Source organism: Panthera leo, chromosome D3 (genome assembly GCF_018350215.1).
Source record: "Panthera leo isolate Ple1 chromosome D3, P.leo_Ple1_pat1.1, whole genome shotgun sequence".
Lineage (NCBI taxonomy): Eukaryota > Metazoa > Chordata > Mammalia > Carnivora > Felidae > Panthera > Panthera leo.
The window spans coordinates 32,106,846-32,132,467 of NC_056690.1; the positions used below are offsets into that span (position 1 = coordinate 32,106,846).

Below are 25,622 nucleotides of genomic sequence, written 5' to 3' on the forward strand. Positions count from 1 at the left end.
CAATATAGAAAGTACAGTGCTATAAATGTGTTTTCCTTATGATTTTTTTTCTTTTTTTTAAATATCTTTTGAAAATGTTTATTTATTTTTGAGAGCGTGCAAGTGGGGGAGGGACAGAGAGAGGGGAAAGGAGGATCCAAAGTGGGCTATACACTAACAGGCTAACAGCAGCTAGCCCACTGTGGGGCTCGAACTCATGAACCGTGAGATCGTGACCTGAGTGGAAGTCGGACGCTCAACTGACTGAGCCACCCAGGTGCCCTCTTATGATTTTCTTATTAACATTTTCTTTTCTCTAGCTTATCTTATTATAAGAAAACAGTATATAATACATGTAACACACAAAATATATGTTAATAGACAATGTTATCACTTAAGGCTTTTGGTAACCAGTAGGCTGCTGGTAGTTAAGATTTTGGAAAGTCAAAAGTTATACACAGATTTTCAATGACGCAAGGAGCTGGCACCCCTTATTCCTCACATTGTTCAGGGTTCAAATGTATAGTCCAAAAATGATTTGATGTGGCCAACCAATATATACAGAGTAATCTCAGAACACCATTAAAAACAATGAAAATGGGATAATAAGGTGGTTATCAATACACTTACAACCAGATCTGAAGTCTTCATTCATCTCATCAGTTAGAGCCATATTTAAAACTTGTTCCTTATTAAAAGATGTATAATATGCAAGGTCAGTGACCCATCTGCCCTCTTCATTTTGATAGACCACACTCTGTGGCAGATCTATTTCTAAAAAATCCAAAAATATACAATGACATATGCAACAAAATGATACAATATTCTGAAATAATTTTACTTAGTTGACTTATCTTAGGTATCAACAGTATTGAAATCTACCCAAAACTAGTTTAAAAAAAGAATCCATTCCCACAAAAGTCCTCCAATGGTGGAAAAGCTGACCTTAACCCCAGGAGAAATCTATAATGGAGAATGAGGGAAAAAGAAAAAGAAAACTAAGACTTAAAATAGTGTATGTCTACCAGATCTGTAAGTAAAGATATAATTTTTAATCCATAAAACACTTAAATATTTTAATATGAAAGATTAGGCAAGTTCCCCTTGAAAATATACTCTATTGTATAAACATTTTATACATCTTTATTTTTTTAAGCCTTCTTACTACACTATACGTTAACTAACTAGAATTTAAATAAAAATTTGAAGAAAAATAAAACCTACTTACGCTCTTTACTCTTTTCAGTGGACTTGTAACATTCACATGTCCTTCTTTCACTTGTTGGTGACTGAAGAGTATCAGTGGAATTAATTTCATTGTCACTAACAGGCTTCAAAGATGCTCTGTCCGTATATTTTTGAATGGACACTTTAGGAGTCTCCGTGTCTAAACATCTATCCATAGGTAAAACTGTTTTTGAACCAGATGCCAAGTGCTTATTTTGATGAAGAGACCTGGCCTCCAGCTTTAAAGGGTCCATTACATCAAAATCACCTTCACTGGCATTTGTGTCATGAAAATAAACAGGGTTAAATTTCGCATTAGTAGCCCTGATAGTCTTCACAGGAACTTCTTCTCTTACGCTCTCCTTTAAAAATGAATAACAAAGCAGCCATAAGTTTTGTTTTTCATGACTCATTCCAAACTTTATGGGAAAAAATTACGTAGTAGATGTAAATGGTTATTATGTAAAGCATCAGACTATATAGTGTTCACTGTATTCTATTAGACTACGTATGAACCAATTTTAAGCAATATACCAAAACCAAAATTCATGCCGTGGTCATTGCAAACGTCTATCAACAGATTCAGATACCAAAAGTGAGCTCAACATGTTCATTATATTACAGGACATTAGAAATATCAGTTTCAACTCTTATAATTACCACTAAAACTCTCTAAAAGCATGGCAAGCCCATTAATGTGACCAGACTCATAAAATTAATATGAGTAACATCCCTTCAAAACAGGTGTACTAATATCTTTTAACAGGAGTAAAATAGCATATAGCCTCAAAACCATGCTCTCTGACATACTTTCCCAAATGGCATTTCTTATTCTTTCCTAGAATAACAACTGCTGAAAAAGAGCCCAAATGCCTACAATACTTTTAGAAATCCAGCTACCACTGTAATTTCAAGTGCCAATAAAACCTGTAAGAGCAGTCTTTTCTGTCATGAGATGTATGATGACAAAAACAACCTCACAAGTTTTTTGAAGTTAAAATACTAAAAGCAGGTAGTTCTACATAAAAGAAAAGATGCTGACTTTGAAATAAAGTCATAGGTTTAAATCCTACTGCCAGCACTTACTAACTGGGTGATCTTCCAAAAATGTCTTACAAAAAATAAACTTACATCCTACCTTATATCAAAATAAATTCCAGACGGCTTAAACATTTAGATGCAAAAGTGCTAGGAGAAAATAGAGATGAATAGTTTTAAAGTCTTTAGTGGATAACATCTAAGTATAACACTCTCCTGGGTTAAAAATTTCCCAGCCTTAACCCCAGGTCCCGTAAATTGTAACCTTATTTGGAATCTGGGTCTTTGCAGATTAAGTTAAATTAAGGATCTTGAAATAAGACCATCCTGGAGTTAGAATGGGCCTTTAACCCAGTGAGCGGTGTCCTTATAAGAGAAAAAAGATTTTAGCAGGATACAGAGACACTGAGAGAAAGGCCATGTAAAGAGGAAGGCAAATATTCAAGTGATGCTGCCACAAGCAAAGAAAACCAGGAGCCATTAGCTGCTGGAAGAGGCAAGAAGAGGAGCCTTTGGAGGGAGCTTATCCCTTCCAATACCCTGATTTCCAATTTTGGGCCTCTAGAATGTGAGACTACATTTCTCTTGTTGCAGGCTAAGGTTCCAGCAGCCCTAGGAAACTAATACAAACATAAAAGTCTAAAAATGCATAAGGACTGGGAGAGGGAAGACCATCTTGAAGACACAGGGAGAAAAAGTCCATCTATAAGGCAAGGAGAGAAGCACAAGGAGAAACCAACCCCACTGAAACCTTAATCTCTGAATTCTCTAGAAATGTGAGAAAATAAATTTCTATTGTTTGGCAAATGAGTAAATAAATACATAAAATGCATAAGGATCAAAATATCTCTTTAACATAGAAAGCTTATAAAAACAATACTTAAAATATGAATATTACAACAGAAAAAAAAGACAAGACAAAGAAATGCCATTTAAAGACATAACTATTTTTCATATAGAATACTAGCAAAGAGTAAAAAAGAACCAGAATGAAACAGAAATTAAAAAAAACAATAGATAGTATCAATGAAACTGAGTTGGTTCTCAAAAGATAAAGAAAACTGATAAACCTTTAGCCAGGCTTATCAAGATAAAAGAGAAAGAACTCAAATAAATAAAATCAGAAATGAAAGCAGTTACAACTGACACCACAGAAATACAAAGGATTATAAGATGGGGCGCCTGGGTGGCGCAGTCGGTTAAGCGTCCGACTTCAGCCAGGTCACGATCTCGCGGTCCGTGAGTTCGAGCCCCGCGTCAGGCTCTGGGCTGATGGCTCGAAGCCTGGAGCCTGTTTCCGATTCTGTGTCTCCCTCTCTCTCTGCCCCTCCCCCGTTCATGCTCTGTCTCTCTCTGTCCCAAAAATAAATAAAAAACGTTGAAAAAAAAAATTTAAAAAAAAAAAAAAAAAAAAGAGAATACTATGAAAAATTATAATCCAACAAACTGGACAACCTGGAAGAAATGAATTAATTTCTAGAAACATCTTCCAACTGAATCAGGAAGAAATAGAAAATCTAAACAGACTGATTACTAGCAACAAATTAGTCAGTAATCAAAAAATTCCCCACAAGCAAATATCTAGGACTAGATAGCTTCACTGATAAGTTCTCTTAAAGAAGAGTTAACACCCATTCTTCCCAAACTCTTTCAAAAACTAGAAGAAGGAATGCTTCCAAGTTCATTCCACAAAACCAGCATTAACCTGACACCAAAACTGTAGACTCATATCCCTGATAAACATAGATACAAAAATCCTTAACAAAATATTAGCAAGCCAAATTCAACAACACATTTATTACAATCAGATGTAATTTATTCCAGGTATGCAAGGATGGCTGAATATTCATAAATCAATCAACATGATACACCACATTAACAGAATGAAGGATAAAAATCATACAATTATCTCAACAGATGCAGAAAAAGTATTTGACATAATTCAATATCTACTCATGATAAAAACTCTCAACAAAGTGGGTTTAGAGGGAACATACTCGAACATAATATATAATAAACCCCCAACTAAATCATACTCAGTAGTGAAAAGCTTAAAGCTTTTCCTCAAAGATCAGGAAAAAGACAAGGATGTCCACTCTTACCACTTTTATTCAACACAGTATTAGAAGTCCTAGCCCAGTAATCAGACAAGAAATGGAACAAAAGGCATCCAGATTGAAAAGGAAACAAAACTGTCACTATTTTCACATGACATAATACTATGGATAGAAAGCTCTAAGGATTCCACCAAAAACTATTAAAACTAATAAATTTAGTGAAGTTGCAGGATACAAAATTATACAGAAATTGGTTCTGTTTCAGTACTAATAATGATAAGTAGCAGAAAGAGAAAGTTTTTAAAATCCTATTTACAATATCATCAGAAAGAATAAAATATCTAGGAATAAATTTAAGCAAGGAAGTGAAAGATCTATACTTTGAAAACTTATAAGATACCAATGAAAGAGGGGTGCCAGGTAGCTCAGTAAGCTGAATGTCCAATTCTTGATTTTGGTTCGGGTCATGATCCCAGAGTCATGGGATCAAGTCCTGCATCAGGCTCCATGCTCGGTATGAAGCCTGCTTAAGATTTTCTCCCTCCCTCTCTCTCTCTCTCTCTTGCTCTCAGTCTCTCTCTCTCTCTCTTTCCCTCTGCCCTTCTCCCCCACTCACACTTTCTCTCTAAAATAAAAAAAAAAGAAAAAAGAAAGAAAAGAAAGATGATCCAAATAAATAAATAGAAGGTAAACTATATTCATGGACTGGAAGAATATTGTTAAAATGTCCATACTACTCAAAGCAATTTACACATTTAATGCAATACCTATCAAAATACCAATAATATTTTTTACAGAACTAGAAAAAATAATCCTAAAATTTGTATGGAACATAAAAGTCCCCAAATAACCAAAGCAATGTTGAGACAGAAGAACAAAGCTGGAGGTATCACCATCCCAGATTTCAAACTATACTACAAAGCTATAGTAATCAAAACAGTTAATGCTAAAAAAAAAAAAAAAAATAGTTACAAGGGGCAGCTCAGTCAGTTAAGCATCTGATGCTTGATTTTGGCTCATGTCATGATCTCACAGTCATGAGACTGACCCCATTTCGGGCTCTGTGCTGGGTGTGGAGCTTGCTTAAGATTCTCTCTCTCCCTCTGCCCCTCCCTCCCTGCTCATGCTCACATGCACATGTTCTCTAAAAAAAAAAAAAAAAGTTATGGTACAGGCACAAAAACAGACACAGAGATCAGTGGAACAGAACAGAGTCTACAAATAAGCCCATGCTTATATGGTCAATTAATCTATGACAAAAGAGGAAAGAATATACATTGGAGAACAACAATCTCTTCAATAAACAGTGTTGAAAAAACTGGACAGCCACATGCAAAAGAATGAAACTGGACCACTTTCTTTCACTATATACAAAAATAAACTCAAAATGAATTGAAGACCTAAATGTACCTGAAACCATAAAATTTCTAGAGGAAAACATAAGCAATAATCTCTTAGATATCAGCCTTCACAATATTCTTCTGGATCTGTTTCCTCAGGCAAAGGAATCAAAAGAAAAGTAAGCAATTAGAACTACATGACACTAAACAGCTTTTGCACAGTGAAGGAAACAATCAACAAAATGAAAAGGGAACCTACTGAATGGGTGAAGATATAAATAAGTCATATATCCAATTAGGGGTTAATATCCAAAATATATAAGAACTCCTAAAACTCAACACTCAAAAAATCTCAAACAATCCAATGGAAAAATGGGAAGAAGACATGAACAGATATTTCTACAAAGAAGACATACAAATGGCCCACAGACACATGAAAAGATGCTTAACATGATTCATTATCAGGGAAATGCAGATCAAAACCATGAGGAGATATCACCTCACACCTGTCAGAATGGCTAAAATATAAAACACAAGAAGCAAGTGTTGGCAAGGATGTGGATGTTGTGCACTGTTGGTGCGAATGTAAATTGGTATAGCCCCTATGGAAAATAGTATGGAAGTTCCTCAAAAAATTAAAAATAGAAATACCATATGATCTGGTAATCCCACTGTTGGGCATTTATTCAAAGAAAATGAAAATACTAATTCAAAAAGATACATGCACACTCCATGTTTACTGCAGCATTATTTACAATAGCCAAGATACAGAAGCAACTTAGGTGTGCATCAATAGATAAATGGATAATGAACATGTAGTACACACACACACACACACAGGAATATCACTCAGCTATAGAAAAGATTTTGCCATTTGTGACAACATGAATGGACCTAGAGAGCACTATGCTAAGTAAAATAAGTCAGAAAAAAACAAATACTGTATGATTTCACTTCTTTGTGGAGTCTAAAAAACAAAACAAATGAATAAACAAAACAGAAACAGACTCATAAATACAGAGAAAAAAAACAGGTAATTGCCAGAGGGGTAGAGGGATGATGGGTAAAAAAGGTGAAGGGGTTTAAGAGATACAGACTTCCTTGGGGCGCCTGGGTGGCTCAGTCGGTTGAACGGCCGACTTCGGCTCAGGTCATGATCTCGTGTTCTGGAAGTTTGAGCCCCACATCGGGCTCTGTGCTGACAGCTCAGAGCCTGGAGCCTGTTTCAGATTCTGTGTCTCCCTCTCTCTGACCCTCCCCTGTTCATGCTCTGTCTCTCCCTGTCTCAAAAATAAATAAAACGTCAAGAAAAAAAAAAATTTTTTTTTTTAAAATAAGAGATACAGACTTCCAGTAATTAAATAAGTCACAGGGATAAAAGTACTACATAGGAAATACAGTCAATAATATTGTAAAAACTTTGTATGGTGACAGATGGTAACTACACTTATAAGGTGAGCATTTCACGACACATATAATTGTCAAATCACTATGTTGTACACCTGAAATCAATATAATCTTGTATTTCTACTTCAATTTTAAAAAAAGAAAAAAAAAAAGAAATGTCAGAATGTTGGAAACTACCTATCCCCTCAGGAAAGCTACTTAAAACAGTCTTGAAGTAGGAACGCAGCCAAATGATAGTCTCCAGAATCACTGCACCATCTGATGAAATGCACCTGAACCCTTTTTGTGCTTGGCTGAGGAGCCAACAGGGCAAAGGTGGCAGCTAGGCATTGTGTGTGAAGTGAGAAGGGACCTAGGACTCACCTAGGGTGTGGGGCTCTGAGGAGAGGTTGGGGTGGGGGGGAGAGAGGGTTGGATGGGAAGAGAGGCAGTCTGACCAAAGTACGGGGTCGGAGCCAGGGACCAGGTAGCTTCTTGGGCTGTGGGATTTTGACTGGCAGCCTCTATGTCAGAATCCTGCCTGGGCTCAATAGGGCAGCGGCATGGGGTCTCAGATAGCCACCCTGTCAACTCACATACATGCCTGGTACTACACTATTTCATAATGACTTGTTTCCAAGTCAGAGTTCCCTATGCAGCAGAACAGCTCCCTTGCTGTGATCTGATAATAAACAATACAAGCACAAATGCAGCTGCTTTGACAGTTTTCAAACCTAAACACAAAATTGGTTTTTGTTAATATTTTGACAGCGTAACTCTCTCAGCAAAACTTAAGAGTTAGGAAATGTGACAAGAAAAGAAAAAGTAAAAGCAATCCAAAGTTCTCTTAGGAGGCGGGGTTTTGAAAGGAGGTAATTAAAGTATTTCAAAGTCCTACCTTATTGGCATCTAAGGGAAACAAACAGGCAACAAAGCACTCTGGTGGTGATATCATCTCAAATAATGGCTGAAAAATATATGAATGCCCTCCAAATAAGGGAAAAACAGCATCCCTCATAGAATCTAACCATTGATTTAAAGATTTACCATTACTGTATGTGCCACTAAGAAAGAGAACACTAAGCTATGACATACTAGTAAGTGTAAGAAACATATTGATTTCAGAAGTGTTAAAATATGAAAAATGTGGATCTGAGAATCAATGAAAATGCAAAGAAAGGCCAAATGTATAAAGAGGAAAGATGGGAAGAAGTGAAGGGGAGAGCAGGGATAAATAATGCAATAAAATTTTTGAAAATGATAAAATAAATATTAAATGAAGTAAATGTAAGAATAAAATCAAGAATATCAATAATTACAGTAAGTGTTAAAGGATTAACTAGCTCATTAAAAAATAGACTACCAGAGTTTTGGGGCACCTGGGTAGCTCAGTTGGTTAAGCATCCGACTTCGGCCCAGGTCATGATCTCACGGTTCATGAGTTCAAGCCCTGCATTGGGCTCTGTGCTGACAGCTCAGAGCCTGGAACCTGCTTCGGATTCTGTGTCTCCCTCTCTCTCTGCCCTTCCCCAGCTCATGCTGGCACTCTGTCTCTGTCAAAAATAAATAAACTTAAAAAAAAAAAATTAAAAAAAAAAAAGACCGCCAGAGTACATTAAAAAAGTAAACCTAGCTACATGCTATATATAAAAAGCTCTCTAAACAAACGATAAAGAAAAATGTAAAAGGGATGGAAAAGATAACAAGCATACACAAAATATAGAAAAAGCAAAGGTATCAATACTAATATACAAAGGACAATTTAAGATTAGAAGCAGTAACAGGATAAAAGGACAGAATTACTAAAAAAGGTACACTCTTATCAAATAGGTTATAATAGGTTATAAAATCTATAATCTTATATGCAATAAATATTGGAGAGAAGTACATAAAGGAAAAAATTCAATTAAAATTGGAGACTTTGATTTATCTTTTCTGGAATTGATACATCTACTACATAAAAATAAAAGTGATCATAGAGAAACTGATTAATACACTAAATAGCCTAATAGCTTTTTAAAACTAAACATTCCTCAAAAAAGAGCTTTTAGTTTTCATTTTTCTTATGTCCATGAAATACACATATAAATATACCTTTATCCAAAACATTTAGAAAGGTTAGATTTTTCAGACCAAATACTGATTATAAAAGCCCATAAAGTTAGAAATAAAAAATAAAGGGGCAACTAGGTGGCTCAGTTGGTTAAGCATCTGTCTCTTGATTCCAGCTCAGGTCATGATCTCAAGGTCGTGAGATCAAGCCCTGCATCAGGCTCCACACTATGTGTGGAGCCTGCTTAAGATTCTCTCTCCCTCTGCACCTTCCCTGCATGCACATGTGCACACGCTCTGAAAGAAAGAAAGAAGAAAGGAAGGAAGGAAGGAAGGAAGGAAGGAAAGGAAAGAACGAAGAGTAACATCAAAAAAGATGGCAGAAGAGAAAGCACCAGGAATCTGTCTTTCCACCTAGACAAGGACTGGACTGGACTGGCAAAAACCTCAGAAGTAACTATTTTGAAGAAAAAAAAATGAAGTAACTATTGTGGAATTCTGGAATCTATTTGAACAATTACAGCTACCAGAGAAAAGCTTGGCTGGTAAACTGCAAATAATGTCAGTAACTTCAGACTTTAGAATGATTGTGGCTACCCACCCTGAACCCCAAGGCAGACAACTGTGGGAAGTGCAACCCCTGTTTTTAGTATGGTTTGCTGGAGCCAGAGAAACAATAAGGATTTTGTCTCCAATTATCAGGTTTCTGTGTTCTGATGGCAGACTGCTGCTTCTCACTGCAGAGCTGCAGGCACAGAGCCCGCTCACCAGTGATTAAACCCCCACCAGCTAAAGTGAACACCAGCATATTTATAGGAGTCCTACCTATTTCTTTGACTATCAAAAACAACCATATATGGAGAAAATTAAGAGAGCTGCTGCACATGCCCAGGAAAAAATACAGGCTCAGAAAAGACCTGTAAAACCTCTAGCTTTCACTATATACTGATCCCAGTACAGACACACTGTATAAAAATTAAATAAAGAACAAACCATAGAGAAAAGAGAGAATGTGATTTCCAGCATTATCACATAAGATTCAAATGTACAGTTTCAAACAAAAAAAAGATCACACAGCATACAAATAAACAGGAAAGTATGGTTCATTCAGAGGAGAAAAATAAATCAACAGAGAACTTGCATGAGAAAACCTGTATGTCAGACTAGACTGAAACAACTGTCTTGAAGATGCTCAAAGAGCTAAAGAAGATGTGGACAAACAAGAAAATGATCTATACACAAAATGCACATCAATAAAAAGATAATAATACAGAGGAGCCAAAAAGAAATTCTGGAACTGGAAGGTACAATAACTAAAGTGAAAAATTCACTAGAGAGGTTGTGCAGATGTGTAGAGAGGACAACTGAAGATAGGACAACTGAAATTACTAAGCTTCAGAAAAAGTAAACAGAGTCTGAGGGACCCATGGGATACCATCAACACATTGGGGACCAACAGCACTTTCTGAAAAAAGCACAGGAAAGAGAAAAACAAGAAACTATAGCTGAAAACTTCCGACATTTGATTAAAGACAGGATTATAAACACTGAAAAAAGTTCAACAAACTCCAAGTAGGATAAATCTGAAGAAACCCATACCAAGACATTATAATCAAACTGTCAAAAAGAGAATCTGGAAAACTGCAAGAGAAGCTACTTGTCACATGCAAGGATTCTTCAGTAAGATAACCAGCAAATTTCCCATCAGAAAACCTTCAGGCCAAAAGGCAATAGGCTGATACATTCAAAGTACTGGGAGGGGAAAAAAAACTTGTCAACCAAGAATCTTACATTTGGTAAAACTGTCCTTTAAAAATGAGGAAAAATTTAAGACATTCCCAGATAAACAAAAGCTGAAGAAGTTTTTTTTACCACTTACATGTGGATTTTTTGAAACAGTACAGAACTGTAAATGTATTTTCTCTTATGATTTCCTTAATAACTTTTTCTCTACCTTTATTGTAAAAATACAGTATATAACATATGTAACATACAAAATATGTTTATCACTCTTTATGTTATCAGTAAGGCTTCCAGTCAATAGTAAGCTATTAGTACTTAAATTTTGGGACCTTAAAAGTTATCATGTGTATTTTTTACTGTGCAGGGAGTTGGTGCCCTTAAAACCCCACATTGTTCAAGGGCAAGCTATACTTTAGTGGGGGGCAAAGTCTATTCCTTATATACAGCAATATTACAACAAAAAGGGAAAAAATTTACTTAAGATAGTAGCTTGTATTTATGAGCTCTTTAAATGCCTTTAAGGAAAATGGGCTGCTAATCTTGCCCTCAAAAGGACAGAAAATGGTCACCTCATGGTAACACAAACTGCATGACCTTAAGACATGGGAAAAAGAAGACATCTCATGAAATAATGTAACACACTTTATGACTGACCCACAAGCAGGAATTCCCCCTCCCCCCATCCAAGCAACAAAGGTTTTTTTTTTTTTTAATGTTTATTTATTTTTGAGAGAGAGAGAGAGAGCAAGCGTGAGCGGGGTAGGGACAGAGAGAGAGGGAGACAGAATCAGAAGCAGGTTCCAAGCTCCAAGCTGTCAGCACAGAGTCGGATGCAGGGCTCGGACTCACAAACCACGAGATCGTAACCTGAGCCAAAGCCAGACGCTTAACTGAAGCCAGATGCTTCACCAACTGAGCCACCCAGGCGCTCCCAAGCAACAAAGCTTTAATGGAAGTGCTCATTCCACAGTGGATTCTCTGTGATCAGAGGCCAGCCCTCACCATCTCTCTACATTCAACACCCTCCTTAAACCACTACTGAAGACTTCAGGGCTTCACATTCATAGTACCTGAATGCTCCACCAGAATCTGGCTATCTTGTGATTAAATCCTTTATTTTTTAATATTTTTTTAATATTTATTTTTTTAATATAATTTATTGCCAAGTTAGCTAACATCAGTAGAAGGATAAGAACCATATGATCCTATGATCCTATCAACAGATACAGAAAAAGCAGAAAATACAGCATCCTTTCTTAATAAAAACCCTCAAGAAAGTCGGGATAGAAGGAACATACCTTAACATCATAAAATCCATATATGAAAGGCCCACAGCTAATATCAGCCTCAATGGGAAAAAACTGAGAGCCTTCCCCCTGAGATCAGAAACACGACAGGGATGTCCACTCTCACCACTGTTGTTTAACATAGTGTTGGAAGTCCTAGTCTCAGCAATCAGACAAAAAAGGAATAAAAGGCATCCAAATTGGCAAAGAGGTCAAACTCACTTTTTGCAGATGACCTGATATTCTACATGGAAAACCGGAAAGACTCCACCAAAAAACTACTAGAACTGATACATGAATTCAGCAAAGTCACAGGATATAAAATCAATATACAGAAATCAGTTGCAGTTCTATATACCAAGAGTGATTAAATCTTTTTAGAAGGATTGGAAATAGAGTATCAGAAACTATGTTTTTACTTAGAAAGACTCTGAAACTTAAAACTTTTAGAATGTAATTCAATGAGAACTTGGGGACTTTCTTCAAAGGTATGATGAGATTCAACAACCAGGATTTTGCTTTATTTTATAGTTATCCATGGATTTCCTTTACTTTCCTACTATGTTTCAGGAAAGGAGATTATCTTTATATGACCTACAACATCAAGCACCATACCTGTTGCCAAGAAATTTGTGAATATTCAACAATATTAAAACTAAAAATATTGTTTTTAATGACAAATAATTGCTAATAAGAGAAATACTTACTATAACAGGACAAGTTCCTTAGCCTACAATTAAATGGCATGGATAGACATACTCGTAAAATTTATCAAATATCACTTTTTGACAAAATCAAGATGAATAGATGCTCTCTCCCTTTTTTCATTGGCTACCTCTAATCAGATGAGAGCTGGACTGTTAACCAGATATATTAGAATCATAACTCCATACTGTCAGATGACTATACATATGACAAAGCATCCATAGCAGGAAAACCCACTGATTCTGAACACTTGTTCTGGGTTACCTGAGGCAAGGGGCTTTCTATCATGTTTGTACTTAACTGTACAGTTAACTGTTCTTAACTCCTTGGATGAGTAAGAAATTCTTGAAGCTGCTGAAGAGGCAAATTCTGCATAAGTAAAATGTTCCTATACACAATAAAGCACTACATTGTACAATACAATCACTGTAATGAGAATTCAGAAAAATAAATGTAGTCCAGAGTTACTGAAAAGTAACCAAGGACTTCATAAAAGGTTGGAAAGACTGGGGCTCCTGGGTGGCTCAGTCTGTTAAGCTTCCATCTTTGGCTCAGTCACGATCTCATGGTTCATGGGTTTGAGCCCTGCGTTGGGTTCTGCACTGGGTGTGCAGAGTCTGCTTCAGATTCTCTGTCTCCCTCTCTTTCTGCCCCTTCACCTCTCACTCACGCATGCTCTCTCTCTCTCAAACATTAAAAAAATATTTAAAAAATAAAACTTAAAAGACTGGAAAGATGATCATTATCTGGATTAGGGAAGAAAGGGAGAAACCAAAATAGGAACAGATGTATAGAAGAAACATACATGAGAAAAGAAGATTAACATGGGGCCAGATTATAAAGCATTTTAAGGATTATTAATTTGAAACACTGAGACACAAAGAATATTTTATGTAGTATATATACATATATATATGTACATATGTACACATGCATACAATCATACACATTAAAAACCTTTGTAACAAGATTAACCTGGTATTGACAAATGTAACGGAATGGGAAAAATACTGTAGATGGCAGGGCGCCTGGGTGGCTTAATTGGTTAAGCATCCAACTCTTGATTTCAGTTCAGGTCACGATCTCACAGTCATGAGATCAAGCCCCACTTCAGGCCCTGCACTGACAGCGTGGAGCCTGCTTAGGATTCTCTCTCTTCCCCCATTCTCTGCCCCTCCCCCACTTGTGCACTCACTCGCTCTCTCAAAATAAACATAAAAGAACATTTTTTTAATTTAATAAAAGAAAGTAAAAATACTATAGATGGCACAATAAATCAGACATGAGGTAGTAAGCATCTTGAATTTGAATAGTGGTAAAGAGAATAAATAAGAAACAATAAACCTTAAGACACAGTCCTTAGAACACACTGACAGAAATTAGGTTTTCTGAGCTTTAAAAACAACAATCCCATTATCACTTACCACCTTAATCAGTCAAAGGATTACTATGAGGATAAATAACTGTCTCTACATATATCAATACACACACTCCCTCCAAATTAAAAATCATCAAACAATCCTGAGGCATACATTAAAAAGGGGACAAAGAATTGCTAAGAGCCAGAAATGACTACCAAATTTCAAGTGTAGGAGTAATGGGTTACCATTAACAAACAGAAAACAATAAAATGAAAAACAAATATGTTTGAGCAAGATGAATGGTTTGCTTTTTTGTTTTGACACCAAGCTAAAGAACTTTTCAAATGAGTGATCTAAATGCAAGTCAATGAATACTTAAATTTAAGAAAATGTATGTAATTGTACATTTAACATAATCTTAGTGATCTCAAAGATACATACAAACACACACACAGAAACATTATCAGTAGGGAAATTTTTTTAAATTTCTTTATTGTTTACTTTTGAGAGAGAGAGAGAGAGAGCGCGCATTAGCAGGGAAGGGTCAGAGAGAAAGGGAGACATAGAATCGGAAAGCAGGCTCCAGGCTCTGAGCTGTAGCTGTCAGCACAGAGCCCGACGCAGGGCTCAAACCCACATACTACAAGATCATGATCTGAGCCAAAGTCAGGCGTTTAACCAACTGAGCCACCCAGGTGCCCCAAGCAGGGAAATTTTTTAATACTTGTTTCTACATTTTCCAGAAGTCAACAGTTGTTGCTTTGAAAAAAATTGATACCATACAAAAGATTTTTTATCCCTTTCGTAGAAAACTTAAAGAAAATGCATATAAACTTACTCTGCCATGATGTGACATAATACCCTTCAAACTGTCTGCCCTTTCTTTCTCTTGCTCAGTTCTCTGAGTACTAGAAGAAAATGATAACACACCATCTACATGCCTTCTACTATCTCCAGTATCTATAAATTTACCTGAAAAACAAGAAAAGAAATTAATGGAGCAAGGTCAAAGTTTCAGTAATCTAATATAATAACTGCTTCTTGCTATTTAAATTATTTCATGTAAACCTAACACTTAGCAACCATATGACAAATCACAGGACTTAGAAATCATATGATAAATATAGCAATTTGCATATAAGAGAAGGTAACCATCAATAGAAGGCAACAGTAAATGACAAACTGCTACCACACAGAGAATTCATTTCTAATTCTCAAATGTTTGAATAAAACACACTCATTTGTAGGAACCAATGCAAGCAATATACACTACAGTACCTTTTTAAATTTATTTATTTTGAGAGAGTGAGGGAGCGTGTGTGAATGCAAGTGGGGAAGGGCAGTGAGAGAGGGAGAGAGAGAATCCCAAGCAGGCTCCACGCGAACAGCATGGAGTCTCACACGGGGCTCGAACTCACAAACCATGAGATCATGACCTGAGCCAAGATTAAGAGTCAGAGACTTAACCAACTGAGCCACCCAGGTGCCCTTCATACTGCAGTATTTCCTTTTTTTTTTTAAATATAATTTATTGTCAAGTTAGCTAGCATTCAGTGTATACAGTGTATATAGCTCTCGGTTTTGGGGGTAGATTCCCGTGATTCATTGCTCACATACAACACCCAGTGCTCACCCCAAGTGCCCTCCTCAATGCCCATCACTCATTTTCCCCTGTCCCCCATCTCTGCCCCGCCCCCCACCTGTTTGTTCTCTGTATTTAAAAGTCTCTTATGGTTTCCCTCCCTCCCTCTCTGTTTGTAACTATTTTTTCCCCTTCCCTTCCCCCATGGTGTTCTGTTAAGTTTCTCAAGTTCCACATATGAATGAAAACATATGGTATCTTTCTCTGACTGACTTATTTCACTTAGCATAATACTCTCTAGTTCTATCCACATTGCTTCAAATGGCAGGATTTCATTCTTTCTCATTGCCAAGTAGTATTCCATTGAATATATAAATCACATCTTCTTTATCCATTCATCAGTTGATGGAAATTTAGGCTCTTTCCATAATTCATATTGCAGTATTCCTAATAATACTAATGTACTTAGGTATTATTAAAAACTCTTTTGAAAGTTTTAGACTATTTAAAAATCTGAAGGAATGCAATGATTAATACAGGTTACACTATACCAAAGAAATGAATTCCTTGGAAAAAAGGCAAAGTCAAACACAATTTAAGAACAATGGAGTTGTATTTTAATACTTACTGATCCCAGGCACACAAACAACATGGCCTTCTTCAGACTCTTTGTGGATTGTTTCAGAATTTCCTGAAGAGTGTGAGCCATGGGAAGTCAGAGAGCTGTTATTTTCTGATTGAGATTTATAGTTCAAGCTACCATTTTCATTTGCCTGTTTAAAAAATAACTTAGTTGTATTATTTTTTTAATTAAAAAAAAACTTTTTTAGGGGAAAAAGATGAGAAGCAGAGAATGACTTCTTGACAAAAGGATGCCAGGTAATTAATAACATAGAAGGAACTGGAAACATCACCAGTATAACCACCACAGGAATAATTGTTTCTAGGAGGCCTCAGCAATAATACTAAATCCAGTTGGCAAAAGGTTCTTGGGGAATAGAAAGCTCACAGGGCCTCAATGTGTCATCCCCAGATTATTTCTTGATAACAAAGGAGCAAAGAAAGGCACTTACACAAAGAGACAGCTAGCCAACACCACATTAACCAAGATTATCAAACACAACATCACTAAGAGTTGGACAAAGAGACTCCCATGTCTCCTGATGTAATACAAGGAGAAGCACACAATATCCTTATGTTTAATCTTAACCTGTTCACAATGAACATGCTTAATTTGAATTGTCAAAATGTTTAATCAGTAGGAGGAAAAGCAATCAGACATACCTAGTTTACGAGTCATTTTACAAAAAAGGCCTAGATTTTACATAACTTTAATGACATGGAAGAACTACAAATCAAAATACTAAAGAAACATGACAACCAAAAGCAACTGTAATCGTTGATTAAATCCTGATTCAAAAACAATAAAAGTAAAGGGCATTTTAGAGGCAACTGGGTAAATGTAAATGAATACGGATGATATATCCATTTGTATTACTGTATCAAAATTAGATAACAGAATTGAGATTATGCAGGAAAATATCTTTATTTGCAGGAGATAAATGTCAAAGTATTGGGGTGCCATGTCAAAATATCTGTACATGCCTCTCAAATGATACAGGAAAAAAGTATTCATGGAGGGATAAAGAAAATGTAAAGATGGCCAAATGTTAACAACTGGTTGATCTGGATAAGGGGAATACACATACATGTTCATTGTAATATTCTTCCATTTTTCTGTAGATGAAGAAAAAGTAAGAAGCAGGAAAGGATGGGTAAGGTATTTCTCATAACTTTCTATCCAGAAAAACAGAAACCAAAGAAAACCAAATTTTGTGTTTTATAGTAATATCTAAAGAGACCCGTAACAGTTTCCTAAAGTCAAATTTCTGAAAAACCGTAAGACTGGAACATACCTGAAATGGATCATTTGCAGGTAATTTAAAATCTTTTTCTGGACGTTCTTGTCCTTCTAGGTCTTCATATATCATTCCTGGAATAGCCAGTTGCTCAAAATAAGCCTCCAAATGTTCATCATAAAACTCTTCATCATCAATATCGTCATCTATCGGTAAAATGGAAAAAAATAGGAAATTTTTTAAGGTACTGACTGAACTATAAATAATATTTAATCAAAAAGGTTGATAAAGACTTCTGAGGAAGAAGGCAGAGTAGGAGGACCCTAAGTTCAACTAGTTACATGGATACAACTAGATAACACCCACATCAGTGTGAATAACCCAGAAAAGGATCCGAAGACTGGCGTAACAAACACTCCACAGCTAAATGTGGAGAAGAAGCCACATCAAAGAGGGTAGGAAGGGCAGAGACATGGTCAGGAGCTAAATGAACCCATGGGATAGTCTGCAAAAGGGAGGGACTCCAAGGGTGCAGAGGGATTTCACAGGTTCTTAACAATCACTAGGGCATAACACCTGGAACTTTAAAAATCAGCAGGCTCTGCTCTAGCAGAGTCAGGAGGGCAAGAGGAAACGGAGTCCCTGCCTTTTAAGTGACAGCACAACAAACAGCCCTGCAGAGACACAACATAGAAGCAGCAGTTTGAAACGGTATGTGGAGGGAAATGTGGGAACTAATTCCGGTGCATTTGCTAGGCAGGCAGGGATCATTGGGACACTTCTCCAGAAAAAAAAGGAGCTGACAGGTGCCATTTCCCTTCCCTGCTCCACAGCTTAAATACACAAACACCTGTGGGGACCAGTGGGGTGAAGATGCTAACAGTGCGCCCCGCATTCTCCTGTGGACACACCTCTTCCAATACACTTTTGCCAGAGCCCACCCAAAGTAGTGCCACAAGTCTGGCAGTATGCAAGCAGCCCTGATAGGGGCCAGCACCACTCCAAAGTGACTCCTGCCCCAGGAAAGGAGAAAGAAAACCACACACACCAGTCAGATTGTGGTCCTGACAGTGGGCTGAGGGCAGACAGCTGATCTGACTGCAGACCTACCCACCAACAAAAGCTTCTCAGAGGACAATACAGGGAAAGCACCTTGCAGTTTGATGCTACCACAGCTCTGGCAAATGCCTATTCTGACTCAACTCAAGCCCAAGGCAGTGCAGAGTGGCCCATTACAATATGGGGAATAAACCCCGCCCAAAACAGACAAAGAGAAACTCTGCAGATGACTGCACTGAAGGCAAAAGTGGCTTGACCACAACAGCAGGATACACACAACACACACAGGAGATGCCCCTAAGTGGCAGGTTCTGGTGAACAGGGGACACTGCACTGTAACACACTAATGACCTCTTCTTCATAAGGCCACTACTTTCAAGAGCAAGAGATGTAGCTGACTGTTGAACCACATAGAAACAGACACAGAGAGTTAAATGAAATGACAAGACAGAGTAATATGTCCTAAGTGAAAGAACAGGACGAAATCACAGCAAAGACCCAAGCAAAAGGGAGATAAGTAATATTCCTACTGAGAATTTAAAGTAATGGTCATAAATATATGCACTAGGGGCATCTGGGTGGCTCAGTTGGTTTAATGACCGACTCTTGATTTCAGCTCAGGTCATATATCTCACAGTTTGTGAGCTTGAGCCCTGCATCAGGCTCTGCACTAACAGCATGGAGCCTGCTTGGGATTCTCTCTCTCTGCCCCTCCCACACTCGTGTTTTCTCTTGTCCTCTCGCAAAATAAATAAATGAAACTTTAAAAAAAAGAAGATACACAAAGGACTAGGGAAAAGAGTGGAGGACATCAGTGAGACACTTAACAAGGAAACAGAAAACATAAAAAAGAACCATTCAGAGATGAACAACTCAATAACTAAAATTTAAAATACACTAGATGGAATAAATAGACTAGGTGAAGCAGAGGAACAAATTAGCAACCTGGAAGGCAAAGGGATGGAAAACAAGCTGAACGTTAAGAGAGAAAAAATAATAATAATAAAGTGAAAATAGACTTATAGAACTCAGCAACACCATCAAACATAATGACATTTGCATTATAGGGAAGGAGAAGAGAAAGAAGAGAGAGAAGGAAAAGAGAGAGAAAGGGGGGAAGAAAATTTATTTGAAGACATAATGGCTCAACACATCCTGAATCTGGGGAAGAAAACAGAAATCCAAATCCAGAAAGCACAGAGAGCCCCCAACAAAATCAACTCAAGGAAGTCCACACCAAGACACATAGCAACTAAAATGGCAAAAAGCAGTGATAAAGAGACAATTCTAAAAGCAGCAGGAGATAAGAAAACAGTTCCATACAAGTTCCATACAGTTCCATACAAGAGAAACCCTATAAAACTATCAGCAGATTTTTCAGCAGGATTTTGCAGGCCAGAGGGACTGGCATGATATATTCAGTGTGCTGAAAGGAAAACACGTGCAGCCAAGAATACTCTATCCAACAAGGCTATCATTTAGAATAGAGAGAGAGAGATACAGTTTCCCAAACAAAACTTAAAGGAACTCAAGACCAGTAAACCAGCCCTACGAGAAATGTTAAAGGTAACTCTGAGTGGAAAGAGTTATATATAGGAGTAAGAAAAGCACGTAGCACAAAAGCAGTAAAAATAAGTGTATCTATAAGAATTTGTCAAGTGACTCACAAAACAAAAGGATGCAAAGCAGGACACCATATACCTAAAATGTGGAGGGAAAAGGAGTAAAGAATGGGTTAAAACTTAAGTGGCTATTAAAATAATAGATTGCTATATGCAGAAAATATTATATACAAACCTAATAGTAACCACAAATCAAAAATCAATAATAGATATTGAAATAATGAAAAGAAAGGAATCCAAATACATCACTAAAGAAAGCCAGCAAACCATGAGAGGAGACAGCAAGAGAAAGAACAGAGAAGAACTACATAAACAGACATAAAACAAGTAACAAAATGGCAATAAGTACATACCTATCAATAATTACTTTGAATGTAGATGGACTAAACATTCCAAAAGACACAAAAAGTGATGGAGTAGATAAAAAATGTAAGACCCATCTATGTGCTGCCTTTAAGAGACTCATTTCAGACTTAAAGAAACATGCAGATTGAAAGTGAAGGGAAGAAGCAATTCTTAAGCAAATGGAAGTGAAAAGAAAGCCAGGGTGGCAATACTTACCTGGGACAAAACAAAGACTGTAAAAAGAGAAAAAGAAGGACACTATGTAAACATAAAGGGGACAACCCAACAAGAAGATATAACAATTAGAAATATATATGCATCTACCATGGGAGGACCCAAATACATTAAGCAGCTGAAAATAAACATACAGGAAGCAAGCAACAGTAACACAATAATAGTAGGGGACTTTAACACACCACTTACAGCAATGGGCACATCATCCAACAGAAAATCACCAAAGAAACAGTGACTCTAAAAGATACACTGGACCAGATGATCTAATAGATATATTCGGAACATTCCACCCTAAAACAGCAGAATACACATTCTTTGCAAGCACACATTCTCCAAAACAGATTACATATTAGACCACAAAACAAGTCTCAACAAATTCAAAAAGACTGAAGTTATACCATGCATCTTTTCTAACCACATGCTATGAAACTAGAAATCAAACATAAGAAAATATCTGGAAAGAACAAAAATACATGGAGGTTATAACATGTATAACATGTTAACATGTATAACATGTATAACATGTATAACATGTATAACATGTATAACAAAAATAACATGCTACTAAGCAATGAATGGTTCAATAAAGATATCAAAGAAGAAATCCAAAAATACACTAACAAATGAAAATGGGAATACAACACTCCAAAATCTTTGGGATGCAGCAAAAGCTGTTCTAAGAAGGAAGTTTATAACAATACAGACCTATCTGAAGAAGCATGAAAAATCTCAAATAAACAACTTAACCTTACAAATAAAGGAGCTAGAAAAAGAAGAGCAAAACCCAAAAACCAGTAAAAGGAAGGAAGTAATAAAGATTAGAGCAGGAATAAATAAAAGAGAAACTAAAAAAATAGAACAGATGGATGAAACCAGGAGCTGGTTCTTTGAAAAGATCAACAAAATTGATAAATCTTTAGCAGGACTCATAAAAAAAGAGAGAATGGACTCAAACAAATCAGGAATGAAAGAGGAAAAATAACAACCAACACCACAGAAATATAAGGGATTATAAAAGAGTATTATGAAAAGTCATATGCCAACAAACTGGACAACCTAGAAGAAATGGATAAACTCATAGAAACATATAACCTCCCAAAAGTAAATGAGGAAAAAATAAAAATACTGAACATACCAATTACCAGCAATGAAATTGAATCAGTAATCAAAAAACTCCCAACCAAAGTCTAGGACCAGACAGCTATGAATTCTATCAAACATTTAAAGAATAGTTAGTATCTATTCTTCTCAAATTACTCCAAAAAATAAAAGAAAAAAGAAAGTTTCCAAATTCATTCTATCATTACCCTGATACCAAAATCAGATAAAGACACTATAAAAAAAAAAAAAAAAAAAAAGAGAGAGAGAACTACAGGCCAATATCTCTGATGAACAGAGACACAAAAATCCTCATATTAGCAAACTGGGTCCAATAATATATTTAGAACAATATTTCACCACAATCAAGTGGAATTTATTCCTGGAATGCAAGGATGTTTGATATTCATAAATCAATCAACATGATACATCACACTAACAAGAAAGGATAAAAACCACATGATCATTTCAATAGATGCAGAAAAAGCATTTGATAAAGTACAGTATCCATTTACGATAAAAACCCTCCACAATGTAGGTTTACAGGGAACATACCTCAACATAATGAAGGCCATATATGAGAAGCTCATAGCAACCATCATACTCAGTGGGGGAAAACTAATGAAAGCTTCTAAGGTCAGGAACAAGACAAAATGTCCACTCTCACCACTTTTATTCAACATGACTGGATGTCCTAACCACACCAATCGGACAACAAAAAGAAATAAAAGGAATCCAAATTGGTAAGGAAGAAGTAAAACTTTCACTATTTGCAGATGACATGATATCATATGTAGAATACCCTAAAGACCCCACCAAAAAACTATCAGAACTGATAAATGAATTTAGTAAGGCTACAGAATACAAAACTGATATACAGAAATCAATTGCATTTCTATACGCTAATAAAGAAGTAGCGAAAAGAGAAATTAATAACCCCATTTACAACTGCACCAAAAATAATAAAATACCTGGGAATAAACTTAGCCAAAGAGGTGAAAGATTTGCACTCTCAAAACTGTAAAACACTGGTGAAAGAAACTAAAGACACAAATGGAAAGATCTTCTAAACTCATGGACTAGAAGAACAAATACTATGTGCATACTACCAAAAGCAATCTACAGATTTAATGTAATCCCTATCAAAATACCAATAGTTATTGTTCACAGAACAAGAAAAAATAGTCCTAAAATTTGTATGGAACCACAAAAGCCCCTCAATAGCAAAAGCAATCTTGAAAAAGAATAACAAAACTGGGGGCACCTGGTTGTCTTAGTTGGTAGAGCATATGACTCTTTATCTCAGAGTCCTAATAAGTTCAAGGGCCACAGTGGGTGTGGAGCCTACTTAAAAAATACAATAAAACTGGATGTATCACAATCCCAGGTTTCAAGATTCACAACAAAGCTATAGTAATCAAAACAGTATGGTACTGGCACAAAAACAAACACATAGATCAAGAGAACAGAATAGAAAGCGCAGAGGGCACCTGGGTGGCTCAGTCAGTTAAATGTCCAACTCCTGATTTCAGCTCTTCATGATCTCACAGTTCATGGGTTAGAGCATGTAGGGCTCTGTGCTGACAGCATGGAGCCTGCTTAGGATTCACTCTCTCCCTCTCTCTCTCTCTGCCTCTCCCCTGCTCATGTGCTCGCTCGCTCTCTCTCTCTCTCTCAAAATAAATGAACTTAAAAAACAAGCAAACAAAAAAGAACAGACAGCCCAGAAGTAAACCCACAATTATATGGTCAATTAATCTTCGACAAAGGCGGCAAGAATATGCAATGGGAAAAAGACAAGTCTCTTCAATAAATGGTGTTAAGAAAACTAGACAGCAACATGCAAAACAATGAAACCGGACCACTTTCTTACACCAGGGTCCTAAATGTGAGACCTGAAACCATAAAAATCCTAGAAGAGAGCACGGTGGGTTATGTCTCTGACACTGACCATAACAACTTATTAGATGTGGTCTCCTCAGGCAAGGAAAATAAAATAAAAAATAAACTATTGAGACTACATCAGCATAAAAGGCTTCTGAACAGCAAAGGAAACAATCAACAAAATATCTGAAAAAGGGTTGGTATCCAAAATATATATAGAAGTAATACACAACCAAAAAAACAATCCAATTTTTAAAAATGGGCAGAAGACATGAACACACATTTCTATAAAGAAGACATACAGATGGTCAACAGACACATGAAAAGATGCTCAACATCATTCATCATCAGGTAAATGCAAATCAAAACCACAATGAGATATATGACCTCATACTTGTCAGAATGGCTAAAATCAAACACACAAGAGACAACAAGTGTCGGCAAGGATATAGAGAGAAAAGAACCCAGTGCAAACTGCACTGCAGCCACTGTGGAAAACAGTATGCAGGTTCCTCAAAAAATTAAAAACAGAACTACCCTCTGATCCAATAATCACACTACTGGGTATTTACCCAAAAAATACAAAAACACTAATCCAAAGGGAGACATGCATCCCTGTTTATTGCCTCATTATTTGCAACAACCAAATTATGGAAGCAGCCAAAGTGTCTACGGATAGGTAAATGGATAAAGAAGATGCAGTTCACACACACAGGAATATTACACAGCCATTAAGAAGAATGAAATCTTGCCATTCACAATGATGTGGATGGAACTAGAGTCTATCATATTAAGTGAAACAAGTCTATCAGAGAAAGACAAATACTAAATGATTTCATTCATATGTGGAATTTAAAAAACAGAACAGATGAACATAGGGGAAGAGGGGGAAAAAAGAGTGGGGAGCAAACCATAAGAGACTCTTACCCATAGAGAACTAAGCGTTGATGGAGGGAGAGGAGAAGGGCTAGGGTGATGGGCATTAAGGAGGGTACTTGTTGGGATGAGCACTGGGTGTTAGTGATGAACCACTAAATTCTATTCCTGAAACCAATATTACACTATAGGATAACTAACTAGAATTTAAATAAAAACTTGAAACAGAAGAAAAAGAAAAAATCAAAAATAAATAAATACATACATAAAAATCTAGCCTACTAAAACAAAGATCTATATAAATTCAATCTATGATTCCTTATTCACAATTCCATAATCCAAAATATCTAAAAATTGTGGCAGCAAAACCTGTCCTTAATTTATAATTTGTATTTATCCCAATCAGTTAGTTCATCAGCCTGACCTTCAAAGCCATGAATAATTTGGTCCCTTCCTACCTGTCTGAGTTTGTTCCCCAATTTAGCCTCCTACAAGTGCTGTAAACCTGCCACACAAAATCACAAGAGTTTGGCTAGTCTCCAAACATGGTCTAAAATGCCCCTACCTTAGGGCCTTTACAAGAAGCTATTCCAGCTTCCTGAAATATACTTCTCTTCCCAGATCCATGTTAGGCCTATCACAGGTCTTTTCAAGAAAGAGGAAAAACTGCATCACCCTTTTTAAAAAACTTTTTTTAATGTTTCTTTATTTTGAGACAGAGAATGAGTATGCATGCACGTGCACAAGGAAGGGACAGCAAGAGAGGGAGACAGAAAATCCAATGCAGGCTCTGTGCAAGTCAGACGTTCAACTGACTGAGCCACCCAAGCGCCCTGCATCTTTTTCTTTTTTTTCTTTTTTTTGATTTTTTAATATTTATTTATTTTTG

The 25,622-nt window shown here is 36.5% G+C and overlaps 1 protein-coding gene across 6 annotated transcripts in view; it reads right to left on the reverse strand.

The window, feature by feature from the left end:
* The window catches only part of CEP192 (centrosomal protein 192), a 131,031-nt gene that overhangs the window by 82,786 nt on the left and 22,623 nt on the right, over positions 1-25,622 (reverse strand). For 3 of the 6 annotated variants that reach the window (XM_042909422.1, XM_042909421.1, XM_042909423.1), the window contains exons 8-12: positions 17,673-17,821; positions 16,385-16,529; positions 15,013-15,146; positions 1,208-1,568; positions 610-753 (exon numbers count right to left, since the gene is read on the reverse strand). In XM_042909422.1, coding sequence (XP_042765356.1) covers positions 610-753; positions 1,208-1,568; positions 15,013-15,146; positions 16,385-16,529; positions 17,673-17,821 — 933 coding nt within the window. Of the gene's footprint in view, positions 1-609; positions 754-1,207; positions 1,569-2,344; positions 2,381-15,012; positions 15,147-16,384; positions 16,530-17,672; positions 17,822-25,622 lie in introns of those variants that run through there. The other 3 variants (XM_042909424.1, XM_042909425.1, XM_042909426.1) reach the window with 3 other exon arrangements.